General features: G+C 52.2%; 1 protein-coding gene across 2 annotated transcripts in view; it reads left to right on the forward strand.

Moving 5' to 3' along the window:
- Nucleotides 1–26,398, forward strand: part of TAF1A (TATA-box binding protein associated factor, RNA polymerase I subunit A) — a 49,506-nt gene extending 23,108 nt beyond the window's left edge. For both annotated transcript variants that reach the window (XM_075339103.1, XM_075339104.1), the window contains 2 exons: nt 23,270–23,424; nt 25,933–26,398. In XM_075339103.1, the coding sequence (XP_075195218.1) occupies nt 23,270–23,424; nt 25,933–26,198 (421 nt within the window). In that variant the 3' untranslated portion in view covers nt 26,199–26,398. The remainder of the gene's footprint in view (nt 1–23,269; nt 23,425–25,932) is intronic.
- The last annotated feature ends 492 nt before the right edge of the window (nt 26,399–26,890 follow it).

The following is a 26,890-nucleotide window of genomic DNA, read 5'->3' on the forward strand; positions in this document are numbered from 1 at the left end:
ACAAGGACTGATATGTAATATTTGGGCACGGGGGATATACGCGCTCCGTCCTGGTAAGTCACTTGCTGCAGAGAAACTGGATTAAAATAGCTCTGTAATAGGAGCCAAGTGTAACAGGTAATTTTCAGGGAGGCTCCAGCCAGAGAAATCTCATATCTCTCGTAAAAAACAAATTGCTTGGTATCGGTGCACAAGGAGTACGATTTTTCTTTTTTTTTTTTTTTTTTTTTTTATATGGCCGACCCAGATTTATATTTCTTTGTCGCTCCATTGGGAGACCCAGACAATTGGGTGTATAGCTTCTGCCTCTGGAGGCCACACAAAGTATTACACTTTAAAAAGTGTAACCCCTCCCCTCTGCCTATACACCCTCCCGTGCATCACGGGCCCATCAGTTTTATGCTTTGTGTGGAAGGAGGCACACATCCACTCATGCATTCTCATAACATAGTTATGTCGGATGGAAGAAAAGAGGACCCCGATGGGGCCCCCGGCATGTTCCCTTCTCACCCCACTACGTCGGCGGTGCTGTTAAGGTTGAGGTACCCATTGCGGGTACAAAGGCCGGAGCCTCATGCCGTCTCCCTCACCATCCCTTATGCGGCTCTGGGAGAAGTGGGATCCTGAGCGGTCATCCATTTGCTGGGACCGTGCTCCATCCGCAGCCCCTGGTGGAACCTGTCGGACCGGAGCCTCTTTCAACCCCAGGGACCGGGCCCTGCAACGTGAAGGTACTCTGTGTCCCCATGGGGGGTACTGTACAGGGAAGGTCGCACCTTCTTCCCGGAAGCCGCGGTAGTTCTATCCGTTGTCTTTCGGCGGACTTCCACGCCGACCGTGCCTGCTTGTCGGGCGCGGTCTCAAATTTAGTCCCCGGCTTCGCCGCGGCCTAGTTGTGAAAAATCCCGCCCCCGGGCCTGCCTGTCAGGGGGAAGGGCGGGATTACCGACATGACGTCAGATGTGAGGGCTGGAGCATCTTGCATGTCTCCCTCCCCCCTCATTGACCACTGTGGGGACCCCAGATTTCCGCTCTTTCCTGGCGCCGCCCTCGGCCCCACTCCTCCCCTGAGAGCTCCGGCGGCCATTTTTGGCATTCTGCCGGTGGATGCTTCTCAGTGACAAAGCTCTGCAGCTCCGGGGGATCCAGGACAGGGAATCTGGAGGACACACTCCGCTCGTTAGCGGTCGGTAAGCCACACCGGTCACCCGGTGCTGGTCCCCCTAGGGTGCCGGAATAGATATATATATATATATATATCTGTTCGAACAGGCTGTATACCCTTTTCCCATATACCCTCAGTGGTCACTCTCCTAAGAGACAACAGCATGTCGTCCACAAGGAGCAAAGCTACTAAGGCACAGATTTTTTTCGCAGCCTCTACCTCTTGTGGGGCTATGTTGCCTGCGGGGTCCACCTACCCTCACTGTGATCAATGCTCAACTCCTGCCACGCTTGCTCAGCCGGAGCCTAGGGCACTTGTGGGCCCCTCGGCTCATGTAGATCCCACTGCTCCCCCTGAGCAGGCTGCAGGGACAGAGTCACCGGCCTTGGCCTCTTTCGCTGAGAAACTCTGTCACTTTCTCAATCCATTGCACAGTCTATGGACAAATGGTCATCTAAGCTCCTTGAGGCATTGCAGTCCAGACCGGGCCCTTCACAGGCTCCGGCCCCTGTTAGCTTGTCTCCTCCAGGCCCCTCTCGGTCTGCGCCGCAGCGCGCTCCAAGGTTAGCCCCTAGGTCCCAGGCGGAGGACTCCTGCCCAGACCGCAGTCCCAGACCGGCTAAGCGGCCTCGCTGGGACTCTTCCCCGGCCTCCTCACACTGCTCTGGATCTCAGCTTGAGGACTCTCAGGAAGACGAGGCGGACGTGAGAGCTCAGGGCTCTGACCCTGACTTCGCCCTTAACCTTGATACACCTGAGGGGGACGCATTAGTTAATGATCTTATCTCGTCCATCAACCAGGTGTTGGATCTCTCTCCCCCGCCTCCACCTGTAGAGGAGTCGGCTTCTCAGCAGGAGAAACACCAATTTCGTTTCCCCAAACGTACGCGCAATACGTTTTTTGATCACTCTAACTTCAGGGACGCTGTCCAGAAGCCCAGAGCGGTCCCGGACAAGCGCTTTGCTAAACGGCACACTGACACGCGTTATCCCTTTCCACCTGAAGTCGTTAAGGGCTGGGCACACTCTCCCAAGGTGGATCCTCCAGTCTCTAGATTGGCTGCTAGGTCCGTTGTGTCTGTTGCCGATGGCTCATCCCTGAAGGATGCCACTGACAGACAGATAGAGCTCTTGGTGAAGTCTATTTATGAGGCCACGGGCGCGTCTTTCGCCCCGGCCTTTGCGGCTGTGTGGGCTCTCCAAGCAATCTCGGCTTGTCTGACTGAGATTAATGCTGTCACACGGAATTCTGCTCCGCATGTTTCTTCCTTGACCTCTCAGGCATCAGCTTTTTCGTCCTACGCCATGAACGCCGTCCTGGACTTCGCTAGCCATACGGCTGTAGCATCCGCTAACTCCGTGGCAGTCCGCAGGGCCATGTGGCTGCGCGAATGGAAAGCAGACTCTGCGTCCAAAAGGTTCTTAACTGGTTTGCCTTTTTCTGGCGACCGTTTATTTGGCGAACGGTTGGATGAGATTATTAAGGAATCCTCGGGAAAGGACTCCTCCTTACCCCAATCCAAACCTAAGAGACCTCAGCAGAGAAAAATCCAATCGAGGTTTCGGTCCTTTCGTCCCTCCGCCAAGCCCCAATCCTCTTTGTCCAACCGGCCGGAGAAAGGCCAGAGGAACTTCTATCCGTGGCGGTCCAAGTCACGCCCCCAAAAGGCCGCAGGAGGCACTGCCTCCAAGACGGCCTCCTCATGACTCTCGGCCTCACCTAGCCACATCCTCAGTCAGTGGCAGGCTCTCCCGCTTTGGAGACGCCTGGTGGCCACACGTTCAAGACCGATGGGTGAGAGACATTCTGTCTCATGGTTACAGGATAGAGTTCAGCTCTCGACCTGCGGCTCGTTTCTTCAGAACCTCTCCACCCCCCGCACAGGCCGACGCACTTTTTCAGGCAGTGGACGCTCTAAAGATCGAAGGAGTTGTGATTCCCGTTCCCCTTCAGGAACGTGGTCGCGGATTTTACTCCAACTTGTTTGTGGTGCCAAAAAAGGACTGGTCATTCCGTCCCGTTCTGGATCTCAAGCTGCTCAACAGACATGTGAGAACCAGACTGTTTCGGATGGAATCTCTCCGCTCGGTCATCGCCTCGATGTCACAAGGAGACTTCCTAGCATCGATCGACATCAAGGATGCTTATCTCCATGTGCCGATCGCACCCGAACATCAACGTTACCTGCGTTTCGCCATCGGGGACGAACACCTCCAGTTCGTCGCATTGCCCTTCGGCCTGGCGACAGCCCCACGGGTTTTCACCAAAGTCATGGCATCCGTCGTGGCGGTCCTGCACTCTCAGGGTCACTCGGTGATCCCCAACTTGGACGATCTCCTAGTCGGGGCCCCTTCTCGGGTGGCGTGTCAACAAAGTCTTACCGTTACTCTGGCGACTCTCCAGCAGTTCGGGTGGATCATCAACTTCCCGAAATCCAAGTTGACGCCGACCCAATCACTGACTTACCTCGGGATGGAGTTGCATACCCAGACAGCGTTAGTCAAGCTACCGCGGGACAAACAGCTTTCTCTGCAGGCGGGGGTGTAATCTCTTCTTCGAAGTCAGTCACACCCCGTAAGGCGCCTCATGCACTTCCTGGGGAAGATGGTGGCAGCTATGGAGGCAGTGCCGTTCGCGCAATTCCATCTACAGCCACTCCAATGGGACATTCTTCTCAAATGGGACAAGAGTTCGGCTTCCCTCGACAAGAACATCTCTCTTTCCCTTGCAACCAAAACATCACTTCAGTGGTGGCTCCTGCCCACATCTGTCTCGGGGAAAATCCTTCCTACCCCCAACCTGGGCCGTGGTCACCACGGACGCGAGCCTGTCAGGTTGGGGAGCGGTTTTTCTCCACCACAGGGCTCAAGGAACCTGGACTCCAATAGAATCGTCCCTTCAGATCAATATCCTGGAGATAAGGGCAGTATATCTAGCCCTATTGGCTTTCCATCGGTGGCTGGAGGGAAGGCAGATCCGAATCCAGTCGTACAACGCCACTGCCGTCGCCTACATCAACCACCAAGGCGGCACTCGCAGTCGTCAAGCCTTCCAGGAAGTCGAGCGGATTCTGCAGTGAGTGGAAGTCACAGGCTCCACCATCTCCGCAGTTCACATCCCGGGCGTGGAAAACTGGGAAGCAGATTTTCTCAGTCGTCAGGGCATGGACGCGGGGGAATAGTCTCTTCACCCAGACGTGTTTCGAGAGATCTGTCGCCGCTGGGGAATGCCGGACGTCGATCTCATGGCGTCACGACACAACAACAAGGTCCCGACCTTCATGGCACGATCTCAGGATCACAGAGCTCTGGCAGCGGACGCTTTAGTCCAGGATTGGTCGCAGTTTCGACTGCCTTATGTGTTTCCCCCTCTGGCGATGCTGCCCAGGGTACTACGCAAGATCAGGTCCGACTGCCGTCGCGCCATTCTCGTCGCTCCAGACTGGCCGAGGCGGTTGTGGTATCCGGATCTGTGGCATCTCACGGTGGGTCAACCGTGGGCACTTCCAGACCGCCCAGACTTGCTGTCACAAGGCCCGTTTTTCCATCTGAATTCTGTGGCCCTCAACCTGACTGTGTGGCCATTGAGTCCTGGCTCCTAGCGTCTTCAGGGTTATCCCAGGATGTCATTGCCACCATGAGACAGGCCAGGAAGCCAACGTCCGCCAAGATCTATTACAGGTCTTGGCAAATCTTCTAATCCTGGTGCTCTGATAACGGTTTTTCTCCCTGGCCCTTTGCCTTACCCACATTCCTTTCATTCCTACAATCTGGAATGGACAAGGGATGTCCCTCGGTTCTCTCAAGGGCCAAGTATCGGCGCTCTCCGTGTTTTTTCTTTTTCGCTCCTAATTGGGAGACCCAGACAGTGGGTGTATAGCTACTGCCTCTGGAGGCCGCACAAAGAACTACACTCAAAAGTGTAAGGCCCCTCCCCTTCTGGCTATACACCCTCCCGTAGGAGTACGGATTCCTCAGTTTTAGCTTTGTGCGAAGGAGGTCAGACACGCACGCATAGCTCCATTGTTTTTAGTCAGCAGCAGCTGCTGACTATGTCGGATGGAAGAAAAGAGGGCCCATACAGGGCTCCCAGCATGCTCCCTTCTCACCCCACTGTATGTCGGAGGTGTTTGTAAGGTTGAGGTACCCATTGCGGGTACGGCGGCAGGAGCCCACATGCTGATTCCTTCCCCATCCCTTTTTACAGGGCTCTGGGTGAAGTGGGATTTACTGGTCTCCAGGCACTGAGACCGTGCTCCATCTACAGCCCCTGGAGAAGATGCTGGATGGAGCGGAGTACATCAGGGACATGGCCCTGCTTCCTCAAGGTACTCTGTGTCCCCGTGCATTTGGCGCTCACACCGCAGCATGCTGGGTGTTGTAGTGCGCCGGGGACATCAGCGCTGCGGCGCTTGTGCCATGGCCTCATTCAGCTTCGCTGAAGCAGGCACACTTCTGGGAATCGGTCGCGCCGGCCGCTGGGACTGCGGCGCGGCTGGCACTTGTGGTGCGCCGGGGACTTCAGCGCGGGCCGCGCTTTTACGGCGGCCGCGCTGATAACTCGAGTCCCCGGCTTTTGCGGCCTGCTTCCGTTCGTTCCCGCCCCCAGACCTGCCAGTCAGGAGAGGGGCGGGACGCTGGTCAGTGCATCAGCGCCGAGGGCTGGAGTCGTTTTTTACATACTCCAGCCCTCACAATAGGCACAGAGGGGACACTGTTTCCCGCACTTTTGTTTAGGAACTCCCACGGACCGCCCCTCTCCACAGACGCCGGCAGCCATTCCTGCTGACACGCTGAGCTGCAGAGGGGAGCCGGGGAGACCCAGACAAGGAATTCTGCGCCTCTTACCCGCTATTCAGCGGGCGGTAAGCAGCCCTCAGGGCTCACCCCCTCTTGTGCCAGTAGTATTCTTAGTATTTTGTTTCTACAAATACTTTGTATTGCATAGCGCTGGTCGCCCTTTGGCTATAGACTCTCTCACATTGCAGAGAGCCAGCAGCATGTCGTCCGTAAAACGCAAGGGTGCCAAGGCACAGACATTATATGCTTCCTGCACCGCATGTGGGACTTTTCTACCGGCAGGCTCCACGGACCCCCATTGTGTGCAGTGCTCGGCCCCTGCGGCGCTTGCACAGTCGGGACCTCTGCTGGACGTGACCCAGGGTGTACCACCTGTGAATGCTGTCCAGGTGACAGGAACTGAGTTTGCAGCTTTTGCTGACAGAATGTCTCTCACTATGTCACAAATTCTTGACACATTGCGAGCTAGGCCTGTACTTCAGGCCACGGACACTGTGCAATCATTGCCCCCTGGTCCCCCTCAGCTGAATTACCTCCAAGCTCCGGGACGGGCACATACACCTCAGGGTGAAGACTCTGACTCGGACGATGGCCCCGGGCAGCCTAAGCGGGCTCGCTATGACGGGCCTTCACATTCATCTCAATGGTCAGGATCCCAGCGAGATGAATCTATGGGTGATGAGGCGGACGTAACTGATCAGGATTCTGATCCTGGGACCGCTCTCAATCTAGATACACCAGATGGTGACGCCATAGTTCATGATCTTATATTTAACATCAATAAGATGTTAAATATTTCCCCACCAGCTCCTCTTGTAGAGGAGTCAGCTTCGCAGCACGAGAGAATCCATTTCAGATACCCTAAGCGTACATTAAGCACTTTTCTGGACCACGCTGACTTTAGAGACGCAATCCAGAAACCCCACGCTTATCCTGAAAGGCGTTTTTCTAAACGGCTTAAAGATACACGCTATCCTTTTCCCCCTGAGGTGGTCAAGGGTTGGACCCAGTGTCCAAAAGTGGATCCTCCAATTTCCAGGCTTGCAGCTAGATCCTTGGTTGCAGTTGAAGATGGAGCGGCACTTAAAGATGCCACTGACAGGCAGATGGAGCTCTGGCTGAAATCCATCTATGAAGCGATTGGAGCGTCGTTAGCGCCATCTTTTGCGGCCGTATGGGCACTCCAAGCTATCTCAGCCGGGCTTGCGCAAGTCGACTCAGTCACACGTGCATTTGCCCCGCAGGTAGCACCATTGACCTCGCAAATGGCGGCATTCGCGTCGTACGCGATTAATGCTGTTCTTGACGCTACAAGCCGCACGGCAGTGGCGTCAGCCAACTCCGTTGTTTTGCGTAGGGCCCTGTGGTTGAGACATTGGAAAGCAGATTCTCATTCCAAGAAGTGCTTAACCAATTTGCCTTTTTCTCGTGACCGATTGTTTGGAGAGCGTTTGGATGAAATCATCAAACACTCCAAGGGTAAGGACTCATCCTTACCGCAACACAGACAAAACAAACCCCAACAGAGGAAGGGTCAGTCTGGTTATCGGTCCTTTCGAGGACCGGGCAGGTCCCAATTCGCCTCGTCAAAAAAGACTCAAAAAGACCAGAGACGCTCAGATTCTTGGAGGTCTCAGTCACGCCCAAAAAGGACAGCCGGAGGAACCGTTGCCAAGACGGCGTCCTCCTGACTTGCAGTCTCCGATTCCCACACCCGCGGTCGGTGGGAGGCTTTCCCACTTTGGCGACATTTGGCTGTCACGCGTCAAAGACCGTTGGGTGAGGGATATTCTGTCTCACGGGTACAGGATAGAGTTCAGTTCTCGTCCGCCAACTCGTTTCTTCAGAACTTCTCCACCACCAGACCGAGCCGATGCTCTGTTGCAGGCGGTGGCCGCTCTAAAGGCGGAAGGAGTGGTGACCTCCGTCCCTCTTCAGGAACAAGGTCACGGTTGTTACTCCAATCTGTTTGTGGTCCCAAAAAAGGACGGATCGTATCGACCCGTCCTGGATCTAAAGTTGCTCAACAGACACGTAAAAGTCAGGAGGTTCCGGATGGAATCCCTACGCTCCGTCATAGCCTCAATGTCTCAAGGAGATTTTCTAGCATCAATAGATATCAAAGATGCGTATCTCCACGTGCCGATTGCACCAGAGCATCAGCGTTTCCTACGCTTCGTCATACACGACGAACACCTGCAGTTCGTAGCGTTACCTTTCGGTCTGGCAACAGCCCCCCGGGTCTTCACCAAAGTCATGGCAGCAGTAGTAGCTGTTCTGCACTCGCAGGGTCACTCGGTCATCCCGTATCTAGACGACCTGCTTATAAAGGCACCCTCTCAAGAGGCATGCCAGCACAGTCTGAAGGTGGCACTAGACACTCTCCAGAGTTTCGGGTGGATTATCAACTTTCCAAAGTCTCATCTAACCCCGACCCAATCTCTGACTTATCTTGGCATGGAGTTTCATACTCTCTCAGCGATAGTGAAGCTTCCACTGGACAAGCAGTGCTCGCTACGGACTGGAGTGCAATCTCTCCTTCAGAGCCAGTCGCACTCACTGAGGCGCCTCATGCATTTCCTAGGAAAGATGGTAGCAGCAATGGAGGCAGTCCCGTTCGCGCAGTTTCATCTGCGCCCTCTACAATGGGACATTCTACGCCAATGGAATGGGAAATCGACGTCCCTCGACAGGACTGTCTCCCTCTCTCAGACTGCCAAGGACTCTCTGCGTTGGTGGCTTCTCCCCACCTCATTGTCACAGGGAAAGTCGTTCCTTCCCCCGTCCTGGGCAGTGGTCACGACGGATGCGAGCCTATCAGGGTGGGGAGCGGTGTTTCTCCACCACAGGGCTCAGGGGACGTGGACTCAGGAAGAGTCCACCCTGCAGATCAATGTTCTGGAAATCAGAGCAATCTATCTTGCCCTGCGAGCCTTCCAACAATGGCTGGAAGGCAAGCAGATTCGGATTCAGTCGGACAATTCCACGGCGGTGGCGTACATCAACTACCAAGGGGGAACACGCAGTCGCCAAGCTTTTCAAGAAGTCCAGCGGATTTTGACGTGGGTGGAAAGCAGAGCGTCCACCATATCCGCAGTTCACATCCCAGGCGTGGAAAACTGGGAAGCAGACTTTCTCAGTCGCCAGGGCATGGACGCAGGAGAATGGTCCCTTCACCCGGACGTGTTTCAGCAGATCTGTTGCCGCTGGGGGACGCCGGACGTCGATCTGATGGCGTCACGGCACAACAACAAGGTCCCAGTTTTCATGGCACGGTCTCACGATCACCGAGCACTGGCGGCAGACGCCTTGGTTCAGGATTGGTCGCAATTCCGACTCCCCTATGTGTTTCCACCTCTAGCATTGTTACCCAGAGTTCTCCGGAAAATCAGGTCCGACTGCCATCGAGCCATACTCGTCGCTCCAGATTGGCCAAGAAGGTCGTGGTACCCGGATCTGTGGCATCTCACGGTAGGCCAACCGTGGACACTACCAGACCGTCCAGATTTGCTGTCTCAAGGGCCGTTTTTCCATCTGAATTCTGCGGCCCTGAACCTGACTGTGTGGCCATTGAGTCCTGGATCCTAGCGGCCTCAGGTTTATCTCATGAAGTTGTTGCCACAATGAGACAGGCTAGAAAACCATCCTCAGCTAAGATCTATCACAGGACGTGGAAGATATTCTTAGCGTGGTGCTTGGCTCAAGGGTTTTCTCCCTGGCCATTTGCATTGCCAATTTTTCTTTCCTTCCTGCAGTCTGGGTTGGAAAAAGGTTTGTCGCTTAGCTCTCTTAAAGGTCAAGTCTCCGCGCTATCCGTATTCTTTCAGAAGCGCTTGGCACGGCTTTCTAAAGTACGCACGTTTCTCCAAGGAGTTCGTCATATCGTTCCTCCTTACAGACGGCCATTGGAACCCTGGGATCTGAACAAGATTCTCATTGCTCTCCAGAAGCCGTCTTTCGAGCCTTTGAAAGAGGTTTCCCTTTCTCGGCTTTCACAAAAGGTAGTTTTTCTTGTGGCGGTCACGTCTCTTCGAAGAGTGTCCGAGCTGGCGGCGTTATCTTGCAAATCTCCCTTCCTGGTGTTTCACCAAGACAAGGTAGTACTGCGTCCAATTCCAGAGTTTTCTCCCAAGGTGGTTTCTTCCTTTCATCTCAATCAGGATATCACTTTGCCATCTTTGTGTCCGCATCCAGTTCACCAATTTGAAAAGGGTTTACATCTGTTGGACCTGGTGAGAGCACTCAGGATTTACATTTCTCGCACGGCGTCTCTACGCCGTTCTGATGCGCTCTTTGTCCTAGTCGCTGGTCAGCATAAGGGATCGCAAGCTTCCAAATCCACCCTGGCGCGGTGGATCAAGGAACCAATTCTTCACACATACCGTTCTGCTGGGCTTCCGATTCCATCTGGACTGAAGGCCCATTCTACCAGAGCCGTGGGTGCGTCCTGGGCATTGCGGCATCAGGCTACGGCTCAGCAAGTGTGCCAGGCGGCTACCTGGTCGAGTCTGCACACGTTTACCAAACACTATCAAGTGCATACCTACGCTTCGGCAGATGCCAGCCTAGGTAGACAGGTCCTTCAGGCGGCGGTGGCCCACCTGTAGGAAGAGGCTGTCTGACAGCCCGTTCATGTGGTATCTTTTTACCCACCCAGGGACTGCTTTTGGACGTCCCACTGTCTGGGTCTCCCAATTAGGAGCGAAAAAGAAGAAGGGAATTTTGTTTACTTACCGTAAATTCCTTTTCTTCTAGCTCCAATTGGGAGACCCAGCACCCGCCCTATTTGTTCTTAGGGTTTCGTTTTTCGGGTGCACATGTTGTTCATGTTGTTTCTTAAGTTCTCCGATCTTGTTATCGGATTGAATTTGTTTTTGAAACTGTTATTGGCTTTCCTCCTTCTTGCTTTGGTACTAAAACTGAGGAATCCGTACTCCTACGGGAGGGTGTATAGCCAGAAGGGGAGGGGCCTTACACTTTTGAGTGTAGTTCTTTGTGCGGCCTCCAGAGGCAGTAGCTATACACCCACTGTCTGGGTCTCCCAATTGGAGCTAGAAGAAAAGGAATTTACGGTAAGTAAACAAAATTCCCTTCTTCAAAAGCGTCTAGCCAGGCTTCCGCAGGTCCGCACGTTCCTGCAGGGGGTTTGCCACATGGTCCCACCTTACAAACGTCCGTTGGAACCTTGGGACCTTAACAGGGTCCTGACGGCGCTTCAAAAGCCGCCTTTTGAGCCGCTGCGGGATGTCTCTCTCTCCCGTCTTTCACAGAAAGTGGCCTTCTTGGTGGCAGTCACGTCACTTCGGAGAGTGTCTGAGCTTGCAGCACTGTCATGCAAAGCTCCCTTCCTGGTTTTCCACCAGGATAAGGTGGTTCTGCGTCCTGTCCCGGAATTTCTCCCTAAGGTGGTATCCCCTTTTCATCTAAATCAGGATATCTCCTTGCCTTCCTTTTGCCCTAATCCAATTCACCAGTGTGAAAAGTATTTGCACTCTTTGGATCTAGTGAGAGCACTCCGGTTCTACGTGTCTCGCACGGCGCCCCTGCGCCGTTCTGACGCGCTCTTTGTCCTTGTCGCTGGCCAGCGTAAGGGCTCTCAGGCCTCCAAGTCAACCTTGGCTCGGTGGATCAAGGAACCGATTCTCGAGGCCTACCGTACTTCTGGGCTTCCGCTCCCTTCAGGGCTGAAAGCCCATTCTACCAGAGCCGTGGGTGCGTCCTGGGCATTGCGGCACCGGGCGACGGCTCAGCAGGTGTGTCAGGCAGCTACGTGGTCTAGTCTGCACACTTTCACGAAGCACTATCAAGTGCATGCCTATGCTTCGGCAGATGCCAGTCTAGGTAGGCGAGTCCTTCAGGCGGCGGTTGCCCACCTGTAAGAGGGGGCCGTTTTTCGGCTCCTTTTATTGAGGTATTCTTTTACCCACCCAGGGACTGCTTTTGGACGTCCCAATTGTCTGGGTCTCCCAATGGAGCGACAAAGAAGGGAATTTTGTTTACTTACCGTAAATTCCTTTTCTTCTAGCTCCTATTGGGAGACCCAGCACCCGCCCCTGTTCCCTTCGGGCTGTTGTTCTTTTGTGTACACATGTTGTTGATGTTGAATGGTTCTTTTGGTTCATGGTTTTCAGTTCTCCGAACATCCTTCGGATTGCATTTACCCTAGACCAATTTATAAGTTTTCTCCTTCCTGCTTTTGCACCAAAACTGAGGAGCCCGTGATCCACGGGAGGGTGTATAGGCAGAGGGGAGGGGTTACACTTTTTTAAAAGTGTAATACTTTGTGTGGCCTCCAGAGGCAGAAGCTATACACCCAATTGTCTGGGTCTCCCAATAGGAGCTAGAAGAAAAGGAATTTACGGTAAGTAAACAAAATTCCCTTTTTTATGACCTCACATAGATTAATTTTTTTTCTCTTTTGAGTTTAGCCCAAAATTGTCAATAAATGGGGGGGCGTGAAACGAGCGTTGATGAGGGAGGTCCGGGCACACATGGCCGCGCACCAGGATCCTTTGTTGTTGTGATCTTCACAGCACTTCTTCTTTTTACAGCCCCCTGTATAACTGGTTTAATTGGTCTGTAAAAATAATAAAATAGGCTCATAAACCGGAATCAAAGGCATTTTATTCTAAAATAAAAATATTTACTTTGCGCTGTAATTTTTTATTTATTTATTTTTTTACATTTTCAATACTGCTGACCTGGTTTGATTGCTTTATTATTTTCACCTCTGCACCCTTGAATAGCCCTGTTCTGTTTCCACTTGGCCTCGGAAAATATTGTGGTTCTAACACAGATTTTCAGCAGCATTTCGGGAGAAGAATATGTTGACCTTGTAGGAGAAAGTGACCTGTCCCTTCCCATGTGTTAGAATATGCCTACAAGTTATCCTCTCTTCCTCTTCTTCACACTGCTTCAGAAACATAAAGGCAGAAGTGTCTCTGGTATGACTGCAGCAGAAGAGTATTTTGATCTTGTGGGGAGGAAGTGACTTTCTTTGTCGCTCCTAATTGGGAGACCCAGACAATTGGGTGTATAGCTACTGCCTCCGGAGGCCACACAAAGCATTACACTTAAAAGTGTAAGGCCCCTCCCCTTCTGCCTATACACCCCCCGTGGGATCACGGGCTCCTCAGTTTTCAAGCTTTGTGCGAAGGAGGTCAGACATCCACGCATAGCTCCACTGTTTAGTCAGCAGCAGCTGCTGACTATGTCGGATGGAAGAAAAGAGGACCCATACTAGGGTCCCCAGCATGCTCCCTTCTCACCCCACTTTTGTCGGCGGTGTTTGTTAAGGTTGAGGTGCCCATTGCGGGTACGGAGGCTGGAGCCCACATGCTGCATCCTTCCCCATCCCCCTTAGGGCTCTGGGTGAAGTGGGATTTTACCGGTCTCCAGGCACATGGGACCGTGCTCCATCCACAGCCCCTGGGGAATCTGCTGGATATGGAGCGGAGTATCGTCAGGGACAGGCCCTGCTACGTCAAGGTACTCTGTGTCCCCGTACAGACCGCGCGCACACTGCAGCATTGCTGGGTGTGTTAGTGCGCCGGGGACAACAGCGCTGCGCGCTTGTGCCACACTACCACAGCTTGCTGAGGGAGTTATTGTATTGGGAACTGCCGCGCCGGCCGCTGCTGGCAGTTTACACTGCGGCGCGGCTGGGATTTGTGGTGCGCCGGGGACTTCCGCGCTGGCCGTGCATATTTGACGGCCGCGCTTATTACTCGAGTCCCCGGCTTTTGCGGCCTAGTTTCGTTTCGTTCCCGCCCCCAGGCCTGCCAGTCAGGGGAAGGGCGGGACGCTGTACAGAACGTCAGCGCCGAGGGCTGGAGTCTACTTTACATACTCCAGTCCTCACATTGAGCACAGTGGGACGCCAGTTTCCCGCACTTTGTCTGAGGCACGCCCACGGTCCGCCCCTCTTCACAGAACGCCGGCGGCCATTCCTGTGTGCAGTCTGAGCTGGAGAGGGGAGACAAGTTCTGGGAGACCCAGACACGGGATTCTGGCGACCACACACCCGCTTTGAGCGGGCGGTAAGCGGCACCTCCGGTGCTGACCCCACTAGTGCCGAAGTGTACAATTGTATTTTTATGCTTGCATGCTATACATTGCACTGTACGGTCGCTGGTGATTCTTGGCTATATACCCTCCTAGATTGCTCAGAGGAGACAACAGCATGTCGTCCGCAAAAAAACAAGGGTGCCAAGGCACAGGCTTTCTATGCTGCTTGTACCGCATGTGAGGCTATTCTACCGGAAGGTTCCACTGACCCCCACTGTGTGCAGTGCTCGGCCCCTGTGGCACTTGCTCGGCCGGGGCCCCTGCTGGAGGTGACCCAGGGAGAACCACCTGTGAATACTGTCCAGGTGACGGGGACAGAGTTTGCAGTTTTTGCTGATAGATTGTCTGTGACTATGACTAAAATTCTAGAAACTTTGCAGTCTAGACCAGTAACACAGACCATGGGCACTGTTGAATCATTGCTCCCTGGTCCCCCTCAGTTGGAACAGCTCCGGACTCCGGGGGTGTCCCATGCATCCCAGGGTGACGGCTCTGACACGGACGAAAGTCCCAGACAGCCTAAGCGAGCTCGCTATGAGCGGCCCTCTACTTCATCACACTGGTCAGGGTCCCAGCAGGAGGATTCTCTGCGTGATGAGGCGGAGGTAGCTGATCAGGATTCTGATCCTGAGACCGCTCTCAATCTGGATACACCTGATGGTGACGCCATAGTGAATGATCTTATCGCGTCCATCAATAGAATGTTGGATATTTCTCCCCCAGCTCCTCCAGTGGAGGAGTCAGCTTCACAGCAGGAGAAATTCCATTTCAGGTATCCCAAGCGTAAATTAAGTACTTTTCTGGACCACTCTGACTTTAGAGAGTCAGTCCAGAAACACCACGCTTATCCAGATAAGCGTTTCTCCAAACTGCTTAAGGATACACGTTATCCCTTTCCTCCTGACGTGATCAAGAGCTGGACCCAGTGTCCCAAGGTGGACCCCCCAATCTCCAGGCTTGCGGCTAGATCCATAGTTGCAGTGGAGGATGGGGCTGCACTTAAAGATGCCACTGACAGACAGATGGAGCTCTGGTTGAAATCCATCTATGAAGCTATCGGCGCGTCGTTTGCTCCAGCATTCGCAGCCGTATGGGCACTCCAAGCTATTTCAGCTGGTCTTACACAGATTGACACGGTCACACGTACATCTGTTCCGCAGGTGGCATCCTTAACCTCTCAAATGTCTGCATTTGCGTCTTACGCGATTAATGCGGTTCTGGACTCTACGAGCCGTACAGCAGTGGCGTCCGCCAACTCCGTGGTTTTACGCAGAGCCTTGTGGTTAAGGGAATGGAAAGCAGATTCTGCTTCCAAAAAGTGCTTAACCAGTTTGCCATTTTCTGGTGACCGACTGTTTGGTGAGCGTTTGGATGAAATCATTAAACAGTCCAAGGGTAAGGATTCATCCTTACCTCAGCCCAGACAAAACAAACCCCAACAGAGGAGGGGACAGTCGGGGTTTCGGTCCTTTCGAGGCTCGGGCAGGTCCCAATTCTCCTCGTCCAAAAGGACTCAAAAGGATCAGAGGAGCTCAGATTCTTGGCGGGCTCAGTCACGCCCAAAAAAGACAGCCGGAAGACCCGCTACCAAGGCGGCTTCCTCATGACTTTCGGCCTCCTCTCTCTGCATCCTCGGTCGGTGGCAGGCTCTCCCGCTTTGGCGACATTTGGCTGCCACAGGTCCAAGACCGTTGGGTGAGAGACATTCTGTCCCACGGGTACAGGATAGAGTTCAGTTCTCGTCCTCCAAATCGATTCTTTAGAACGTCTCCGCCTCCCGACCGAGCCGATGCTCTTCTGCAGGCGGTGTGCACTCTAAAGGCAGAAGGAGTGGTGATCCCTGTTCCTCTTCAAGAGCAAGGTCACGGTTTTTACTCCAATTTGTTTGTGGTACCAAAAAAGGACGGGTCTTTCCGTCCCGTTCTGGACCTAAAACTTCTCAACAAGCACGTGAAAACCAGACGGTTCCGGATGGAATCCCTCCGCTCCGTCATCGCCGCAATGTCTCAAGGAGATTTCCTTGCATCAATAGACATCAAGGATGCTTATCTCCACGTACCGATTGCTCCAGAGCATCAGCGTTTTCTACGCTTCGTTATAGGAGACGAACACCTTCAGTTCGTAGCCCTGCCTTTTGGTCTGGCGACAGCCCCACGGGTCTTCACCAAGGTCATGGCAGCAGTAGTTGCAGTACTGCACTCTCAGGGACACTCTGTGATCCCTTACTTAGACGATCTGCTTGTCAAGGCGCCTTCTCAAGAGGCATGCCAACACAGCCTGAACGTTGCGCTGGAAACTCTCCAGGGTTTCGGGTGGATCATCAACTTTTCCAAGTCAAATCTAACCCCGACCCAGTCGCTAACATATCTTGGCATGGAGTTTCATACTCTCTCAGCGATAGTGAAGCTTCCGCTTGTCAAACAGCGTTCACTACAGACAGGGGTGCAATCTCTCCTTCAAGGCCAGTCACACCCCTTGCGGCGCCTCATGCACTTCCTAGGGAAGATGGTTGCAGCAATGGAGGCAGTCCCTTTCGCGCAGTTTCATCTGCGTCCACTGCAATGGGACATTCTCCGCCAATGGGACGGGAAGTCGAAGTCCCTCGACAGGAACGTCTCCCTTTCTCAGGCGGCCAAGGATTCTCTTCGATGGTGGCTGCTTCCCACCTCATTGTCGAAAGGGAAATCCTTCCTACCCCCATCCTGGGCGGTGGTCACGACAGATGCGAGTCTGTCAGGGTGGGGAGCAGTCTTTCTCCACCACAGGGCTCAAGGTACGTGGACTCAGCAAGAGTCCACCTTTCAGATCAATGTTCTGGAGATCAGGGCAGTGTATCTTGCCCTACAAGCCTTCCAGCAGTGGCTGGAAGGCAAGCAGATCCGAATTCAGTCGGACAACTCCACAGCGGTGGCATACATCAACCACCAAGGAGGAACACGCAGTAGGCAAGCCTTCCAGGAAGTCCGGCGGATTCTGACGTGGGTGGAAGACACGGCTTCCACCATATCCGCAGTTCACATCCCAGGCGTGGACAACTGGGAAGCAGACTTCCTCAGTCGCTAGGGTATGGACGCAGGGGAATGGTCTCTTCACCCGGACGTGTTTCAGGAGATCTGTCGCCGCTGGGGGATGCCGGACGTCGACCTAATGGCGTCTCGGCACAACAACAAGGTCCCGGCTTTCATGGCACGGTCTCACGATCACCGAGCTCTGGCGGCAGACGCCTTAGTTCAAGATTGGTCGCAGTTCCGGCTTCCTTATGTGTTTCCACCTCTGGCACTGTTGCCAAGAGTGCTGCGCAAGATCAGGTCCGACTGCCGCCGCGCCATCCTCGTCGCTCCAGACTGGCCAAGGAGGTCGTGGTACCCGGATCTGTGGCACCTCGCGGTAGGCCAACCGTGGGCACTACCAGACCGACCAGACTTGCTGTCTCAAGGGCCGTTTTTCCATCAGAATTCTGCGGCCCTGAACCTGACTGTGTGGCCATTGAGTCCTGGATCCTAGCGTGTTCAGGATTATCTCAAGAGGTCATTGCCACCATGAGACAGGCTAGAAAACCAACCTCCGCCAAGATATACTACAGGACGTGGAAAATATTCTTATCTTGGTGCTCTGCTCAGGGAGTTTCTCCCTGGCCATTTGCATTGCCTACTTTTCTTTCTTTCCTGCAATCCGGTTTGGAAAAAGGTTTGTCGCTCAGCTCCCTCAAGGGACAAGTCTCAGCGCTATCTGTATTTTTTCCGAAGCGCCTAGCACGACTTCCTCAGGTACGCACGTTCCTGCAAGGGGTTTGTCATATCGTCCCTCCTTACAAGCGGCCGTTAGAGCCCTGGGATCTGAACAGGGTTCTAATTGCTCTTCAGAAGCCGCCTTTCGAGCCTATGAGGGATGTTTCCCTTTCTCGCCTTTCACAGAAAGTGGCTTTTCTAGTAGCGGTCACGTCTCTTCGGAGAGTGTCCGAGCTAGCAGCGCTGTCATGCAAATCTCCCTTCCTGGTGATTCACCAGGACAAGGTGGTTCTGCGCCCGATTCCGGAGTTTCTCCCTAAAGTGGTATCCCCCTTTCATCTCAATCAGGATATCTCCTTGCCTTCTTTGTGTCCTCATCCAGTTCATCAATGTGAAAAGGATTTGCATTTGTTGGATCTGGTGAGAGCACTCAGAATCTACATTTCCCGCACGGCGCCCCTGCGCCGCTCGGATGCACTCTTTGTCCTTGTCGCTGGTCAGCGCAAAGGGTCGCAAGCTTCCAAATCCACCCTGGCTCGGTGGATCAAGGAACCAATTCTTGAAGCCTACCGTTCTGCTGGGCTTCCGGTTCCCTCAGGGCTGAAGGCCCATTCTACCAGAGCCGTGGGTACGTCCTGGGCATTACGGCACCAGGCTACGGCTCAGCAGGTGTGCCAGGCGGCTACCTGGTCGAGTCTGCACACTTTTACCAAACACTATCAGGTGCATACCTACGCTTCGGCGGACGCCAGCCTAGGTAGACAAGTCCTTCAGGCGGCGGTTGCCCACCTGTAGGAAAGGGCTGTTTTACGGTCCTATCACGAGGGGTTATTATACCCACCCAGGGACTGCTTTTGGACGTCCCAATTGTCTGGGTCTCCCAATTAGGAGCGACAAAGAAGAAGGGAATTTTGTTTACTTACCGTAAATTCCTTTTCTTCTAGCTCCAATTGGGAGACCCAGCACCCGCCCTGTTTTCTTAGGGATTTTTGTTTTTTCGGGTACACATGTTGTTCATGTTGAATGGTTTCGGTTCTCCGATGTTTCTTCGGATTGAATTTGTTCTTAAACCAGTTATTGGCTTTCCTCCTTCTTGCTTTTGCACTAAAACTGAGGAGCCCGTGATCCCACGGGGGGTGTATAGGCAGAAGGGGAGGGGCCTTACACTTTTAAGTGTAATGCTTTGTGTGGCCTCCGGAGGCAGTAGCTATACACCCAATTGTCTGGGTCTCCCAATTGGAGCTAGAAGAAAAGGAATTTACGGTAAGTAAACAAAATTCCCTTCTTTTCCGTTAATGTATGTTAATGAGGAGAAATCTGTCTGTGACTGAAGAAATGTCATGAAATGGATGAGGAGGACATGACTTTTAGCTAGAAATCTCAGAAGTGTGAAGATACAGTGCCTTGCGAAATTGTTCGGCCCCCTTGAATTTTTCAACCTTTTCCCACATTTCAGGCTTCAAACATAAAGATTAAAAAAAATTAATGTTGTGGTGAAGAATCAACAACAAGTGGACACAATTGTGAAGGTGAACATTATTTGTTTGTTTTTAAATTTTTGTAAAAAAAACCTGAAAATTGGGGTGTGCAATATTATTCATCCCCTTTACTTTCAGTGCAGCAAACTCACTCCAGAAGTTCATTGAGGATCTCTGAATGATCCAATGTTGTCCTAAATGACTGATGATGATAAATATAATCCCCCTGTGTGTAATAAAGTCTCCGTATAAATGCCCCTGCTCTGTCATAGTCTCAGGGTTCTGTTTAAAGCGCAGAGAGCATCATGAAGACCAAGGAACACAACAGGCAGGTCCGTGATACTGTTGTGGAGAGGTTGAAATCCAGATTTGGTTGCAAAAAGATTTCCACAACTTTAAACATCCCAAGGAGCACTGTGCAAGCGATCATATTGAAATGGAAGGAGCATCATACCACTGCAAATCTACCAAGACCCGGCCGTCCATCCAAACTTTCATCTCAAACAAGAAGACTGATCAGAGATGCAGCCAAGAGGCCCATGATCACTCTGGATGAACTGCAGAGATCTACAGCTGAGGTGGGAGAGTCTGTCCATAGGACAACAATCAGTCCTACACTGCACAAATCTGGCCTTTATGGAAGAGTGGCAAGAAGAAAGCCATTTCTCAAAGATATCCATAAAAAGTGTTGTGTAAAGTTTGCCACAAGCCACCTGGGAGACACCAAACATGTGGAGGAAGGTGCTCTGGTCAGATGAAACCAAAATCAAACTATTTGGGCACAATGCCAAACGATATGTTTGGCGTAAAAGCAACACCGCTCATCACCCTGAACACACCATCCCCACTGTCAAACATGGTGGTGGCAGCATCATGGTTTGGGCCTGCTTTTCGTCAGCAGGGACAGGGAAGATGGGTAAAATTGATGGGAAGATGGATGGAGCCAAATACAGGACCATTCTTGAAGAAAACCTGTTGGAGTCTGCAAAAGACCTGAGACTGGGACGGAGATTTGTCTTCCAACAAGACAATGATCTAAAACATAAAGCAAAATCTACAATGGAATGGTTCACAAATAAACATATCCAGGTGTTAGAATGGCCAAGTCACAGTCCAGACCTGAACCCAATCGAGAATCTGTGGAAAGAGCTGAAAACTGTTGTTCACAAACTCCTCCATCCAACCTCACTCAGCTCCAGCTATTTACAAAGGAAGAATGGGCGAGAATTTCAGTCTCTCGATGTGCAAAACTGATAGACACATACCCCAAGCGACTGCAGCTGTAATCGCAGCAAAAGGGGGCGCTACAAAGTATTAACTTACAGGGGATGAATAATATTGCACGCCACAAGATTCAGTTATTTATTTTTTATAAAATAAGTGTCCACTTGTTGATTTTTCACCATAAAATTTAAATTTTTATCTTTTGTTTGAAGCCTGAAACGTGGAAAAAGGTTGAAAAATTCAAGGGGGCCGAATACTTTCGTAAGGCAATGTAACAGCGGAGTAACAGTGGTTTGATCTTGCAAGAGAAAGTAACCCGTCTGCTACTGTATGTTAATTGGAACACTACTGTATGTGACAGAAGACGTGTCTTGAAAGGCATAAGGAGAAATAACTTAGTAGGGCGTCTATCTCTGGTGTAATGAATGCAGCAGAAGAGGATTGGTTTTGATTTTGTATGGGGGCAGTGACCTGTCCGTTAATGTGTGTTAATGAAAACATACCTGTGACTGTAGCTGTATGACAAAGTGGATTTAAAGATCCTACAGTCAAAAATCTCTCATGTTTTATTACAGCAGAGGAGGAGTGGTATGGTCTTGCAGCAGTCGGTAATCTATTTCCGCCTGTATGTTTATGGGACGCCATTGTAAGTGATTGGAGCACAGTCTCTTAAAGTGAATGAGGGGAGAATAGCTAATAAACACACTTATTTCAGGTATGATAACTGCAGCAGAAGGTAACTGAGTTGATCTTTCGAGGGACAGTGACTTATTCATTCATGTATATGATTGAGTACAAGTCTGTCTGACACTTGGGCAGTGTCTTCAAGTGGGTAAAAAGAAAATGCCTTACAGCCAGACAGACATATCTCATGTGTGATGACAGCAGCAGTAGAGGAGTGGTTTTATTTTGCTGGAGACAGTAACCTGTCAACTTCTGTTAATTAGAGCACAACGGTATGTGACTGGAGCTGTGAGGATAAAATAACCTTGTAGCCAAATATTCCTTACTTCTGAGTGATGACAGCAGCAGAAGACTATGTTTATCTTGTAGGAGGCAGTGATCTGATCACTTAAAGGGAATGGAGTTAAATGTTTTCCATGACGAAAGTAGATGAGTGGTTTGACTAGAATAACCTGCCGGCTCATGTATATGACCTGAGGTGGACGAGGATACCCTATAGGCAGATATCTCTTCAGTGACTGCAGCAGAAGACTAGTGGGTTGATTCTGGTGAAGACAGTGACCTGTCCATTCAGGCTTAGTAATGAGAAAAAAAAAAAAAAAAAAAGGGAACCAGCACGATCTGAAATTGGCATGCATCATATAAAAAGTGAAAATTCAAAAATTTATTCCAACTGTACTATAATAAAAAAAATGAGATTTTTAGCAAATAATTGATCAATTTTTTGAGCCACCCCTGCCAACGTCACGGCAAATCTCAATAGGGGGGTCCTACTCTACATTCTGTATTTCATGTGCCATGCGGCCTCCTAGATAAAGTTAAAAGCAGAACCATAATGGAGCACACATACCTGCAACCTGTATATAGCCGCTTCCATGTTGCAAAAAAGGCACTTGTGGATAGAGACCAGCCCAGGTCCCAGCATGTGGAGCAAGCCCTACACATACCAGGACTATATCAGAACTGATCCTCCCAGTGTCAAACAGCAACCATTGATAAAGGCGGACCAGATCCAAGAATGGTGCTTAATTAGCATTGCCTGTGGAAAGGGGTGAGGTACCTGAGTCTGAACAGCTACCAACAGGAGGTAGCTGTTCAGATTCAGTTACCTCACCCCTTTCCACAGGCAATGCTAATTAAGCACCATCTTGGATCTGGTCCGCCTTTATCAATGGTTGCTGTTTGGCACTGGGAGGATCAGTTCTGATATAGTCCTGGTATGGTGCAGAGCTTGCTCCACATGCTGGGACCTGGGCTGGTCTCTATCCACAAGTGCCTTTTTTGCAACATAGAAGCGGTTATATACAGGTTACAGGTATGTGTGCTCTATTATGGTTCTGCTTTTAACTTTATCTAGGAGGCCGCATGGCACATGAAATACAGAATGTAGAGTAGGACCCCCCTATTGAGATTTGCCGTGACGTTGGCAGGGGTGGCTCAAAAAATTGATCAATTATTTGCTAAAAATCTCATTTTTTTATTGTAGTACAGTTGGAATAAATCTGTGAATTTTCACTTTTTATATGATGCATGCCAATTTCAGATCGTGCTGGCTCCCCTCTCTCTTAGTAATGAGAAAGTCTGCATGTGACTGACACTGTGTGAGGAAGCGGATGAGAGGACAATACCGTATAGTGACGTTTCACAGAACTGGTGTCAGCAGCGGAGGCAGACTGGGTTGATCTTGGAAGGACACAGTGACCTGACCACTTTAAGGAGTCTAGAGGGGAAAATGGATATTATTGAAATTGGGCTGTCTGTGTAATTGCCAGAAATGGTTCACCCTTCAAAAAAATGCCCTACGGCCAAGGTATAGGAAAGTGGTAAAATATGAGTGGAGGCTCGGGTTATTTCAGGAGAGCATTGGATGTTGTTAGGGCCCGCACTGTACATGGCAGGGTGGAGTGGAGCTGAGGTTTTGGTGCCCCCGGATCCGCACATTTCCATGTATGAGCTCACGTTTAGGTGACCATGTGTTTCTCATGATGTCATCTAATTGTGATGATATAAAGCACGCGCTGCCGACATGAAAGCGGCTGTTTATGCATGTTTTGTGGGATGTAAAGGTGGGTTCCTCTCTATGATGATTGCTCACGTGTCATTAATGTTTGTCGTCTTTCCAGTAAGCACGGCGCTTGGATATTACAGGCCTGGCAGCCCAGGAAGAGCTGGTGGCCATCGTACCACTTCACCACGTATCAGGCCAAGAGCGACTGGCAGGACGGTGCGAAGCTCGCCATGAAAAAGGCTTCAGTCGCTGGAATGTTACTGGGGCCGAGTAAGTCACCGCGTGATAACGTGCACTTTACAGAGAAAAATATTGGGACTCTACTTCATACCTTCAATTAAGCAGTAGAATATCTGGTCTTTGTTGTTCCGCGCCCCACTGCCCCCCGGTGTATAACTTCCGGCCGCACTGCCCCCCCGGTGTATAACCTCCGGCCGCACTGCCCCCCCCCCCCCGGTGTATAACCTCCGGCCGCACTGCCCCCCCCCCCCCCGGTGTATAACCTCCGGCCGCAATGCCCCCCCCCGGTGTATAACCTCCGGCCGCACTGCCCCCCCCCCCCCCCCCGGTGTATAACCTCCGGCCGCACTGCCCCCCCGGTGTGTAACCTCCGGCCGCACTGCCCCCCCGGTGTGTAACCTCCGGCCGCACTGCCCCCCCGGTGTGTAACCTCCGGCCGCACTGCCCCCCCGGTGTGTAACCTCCGGCCGCACTGCCCCCCCGGTGTGTAACCTCCGGCCGCACTGCCCCCCCCCGGTGTGTAACCTCCGGCCGCACTGCCCCCCCCGGTGTGTAACCTCTGGCCGCACTGCCCCCCCCGGTGTGTAACCTCTGGCCGCACTGCCCCCCCCGGTGTGTAACCTCTGGCCGCACTGCCCCCCCGGTGTGTAACCTCCGGCCGCACTGCCCCCCCCGGTGTGTAACCTCCGGCTGCACTGCCCCCCCCGGTGTGTAACCTCTGGCCGCACTGCCCCCCCCGGTGTGTAACCTCTGGCCGCACTGCCCCCCCCGGTGTGTAACCTCCGGCCGCACTGCCCCCCCCGGTGTGTAACCTCCGGCCGCACTGCCCCCCCGGTGTGTAACCTCCGGCCGCACTGCCCCCCCGGTGTGTAACCTCCGGCCGCACTGCCCCCCCGGTGTGTAACCTCCGGCCGCACTGCCCCCCCGGTGTGTAACCTCCGGCCGCACTGCCCCCCCGGTGTGTAACCTCCGGCCGCACTGCCCCCCCGGTGTGTACCCTTCGGCCCCGGTGTATAACCATTGGCCCCACTGCCCCCGGTGTGTAACCTCCGGCCCCGGTGTATAACCTTCGGCCCCACTGCCCCCGGTGTGTACCCTTAGGCCCCGGTGTATAACCTCCGGCCGCACTGCCCCCCCCCCGGTGTATAACCTTAGGCCCCGGTGTATAACCATTGGCCCCACTGCCCCCAATGTGTAACCTTTGGCCCCACTGCCCCCGGTATGTAACCTTCGGCCCCGGTGTATAACCTCCGGCTACACTGGCCCCGGTGTGTACCCTTAGGCCCCGATGTGTACCCTTAGGCCCCGGTGTATAACCTTCGGCCCCACTGCCCCCAATGTGTAACCTTTGGACCCACTGCCCCCGGTGTATACCCTTAGGCCCCGGTGTATAACCTTCGGCCCCACTGCCCCCAATGTGTAACCTTTGGCCCCACTTCCCCCGCTGTGTACCCTTAGGCCCCGGTGTGTACCCTTAGGCCCCGGTGTGTACCCTGAGGCCCCACTGCCCCCGGTGTATAACAGTCGGCCCCACTGCCCCCAATGTGTAACCTTTGGCCCCACTGCCCCCGGCGTGTAACCTCCGGCCCCTCACCCCCCCCCCCCCCCCCCCGGCATGTAAACTCCAGCCCTTCAAGCTTAGCCCGATTCTGCTGCTCTATTCCCTTTTCCGCTTCGTCGCTCTATTACAGAGATCTTGATATTTGTTGTTTTTGGAGCGCAGTATGTGAAATCTCTGCTCGTAGTCCACCTGGGCTCTTCTTCAGAGTCTTCCCTGTGGGGGTGGGCTTAATTTTTCCAGACACAGCCAATCACAACCTAAAGCAGTGATGGGCAGCGCCTGAGAGGGGAGGGGTCTGAAAATACATACAGGTGGACTACAAGCAGAGATTTCTCATACTGCCCTCCAGCAGAAACAAATGTGAATATCTTTACAATGGAGCGACACAGCACAAAACTGAAAACTGCATCAGAATCGGAGGAGCTCAGGGATTTTTACATAGTATTTAACTTTTTTGGACACGTCGTCTAACATTTATACAGTGAATAGGTGATTAATTTTTGGGACAGCCCGTTTAACCCCTTCTGTACCCTGACATACATTTACGTCCGTATTAGGGTGTGGGCATATTAAGCGAGCTCGGGACCTATACACACTCCAGACAGGGCAGGTGGTTGATGCATTTTACAGTCAGCACCTTCCTCTATCTGCTAGATCCATTCACTATTGTTTAACCTGTCGGATGCCAACGCCAATTACTGACCGCAGGTTCAATGGTTTTGATGCCTCTATGAACGCCTTCAGTCACCCATTGGCTTCCCTGCAATGGAATGGGGTGCTGATGGACTTTTTGGCATGTTTGTACCCTGAAAGTGCACAAGTGGAACATGGTTAATAGAGGGGGGGGGGGGTCTTGAAGGGCTGCCTAATAATTGCAATATAGGTGAGCACACCAGCTCTGCTGCATTTCTGTATTCGTCTTTTGTGCAGAATCCTGTTTGGAAGATCTGAAATGTTTCTTCTCCTTTTCCTTGTAGCTTGCTGCTATTTCACTTGTATCCGGCAATCTGGCAAAAAAACACAGAAGGCGGCCATAACTCGTATGAAGAAATTTATTGCAAAGCATAACTGTGAAATATTGCAAAAAGCGTCATCCCCTGAAGGTGATGTAGAGGAGGAGACTACGGGAGCAGAAGTTACAGAAAACCATCGCGGTCTGCGCCTCCGCCGGCCCCCCCTGACTGGGCCCCGCGCCCTCCGCCGCCCCCCTGACTGGGCCCCGCGCCCTCCGCCGCCCCCCTGACCAGCCTCCCATTTAAGCCCTTTCAGTTGTATGTGAGGGATCTTGTTTTGAGCCTATTTGTGGGGTTCACATTATATTCCGGTCACTGTGAAGTGGCGCCGGCATTTATTCAGAGTTGTTAAATGTTGATAATGATGATTTAGGACTTTAATATTTAACTGATCAATGATTTGTTAATAAAAAGTTATGCAAGTTTCTAATATTTTTCATTTTCTCACAAACTTGCTGGTTGTAAATTGAAACATTCTTGGTTCTGTTCAGAGGCGAAATATTTACTCGAAGGGTGAAAGGGTGAAAATAAATCTCCTCACCTGATATGTCAATGTTACCTATCTGGTGATCCTCGCTTCCCATGCTGGACACCTTCCAGCTGATATAAGCATATCCACCATTGGTCAAAACAAACTTTTCTTTGTCTCTCCATTGGGAGACCCAGACAATTGGGTGTATAGCTTCTGCCTCCGGAGGCCACACAAAGTATTACACTGAAAAAGTGTAACCCCTCCCCTCTGCCTATACACCCTCCCGTGGATCACGGGCTCCTCAGTTTTATGCTTTGTGTGGAAGGAGGCACACATCCACTCATGCATTCCCATTTTAGTCAGCAGCAGCTGCTGATTTTATCGGTTGGAAGAAAAGAGGGCCCCCACAGGGCCCCCGGCATGCTCCCTTCTCACCCCACTACGTCGGCG

The sequence above is a fragment of the Anomaloglossus baeobatrachus genome, chromosome 3, assembly GCF_048569485.1.
Source record: "Anomaloglossus baeobatrachus isolate aAnoBae1 chromosome 3, aAnoBae1.hap1, whole genome shotgun sequence".
Taxonomy (NCBI): Eukaryota; Metazoa; Chordata; class Amphibia; order Anura; family Aromobatidae; genus Anomaloglossus; species Anomaloglossus baeobatrachus.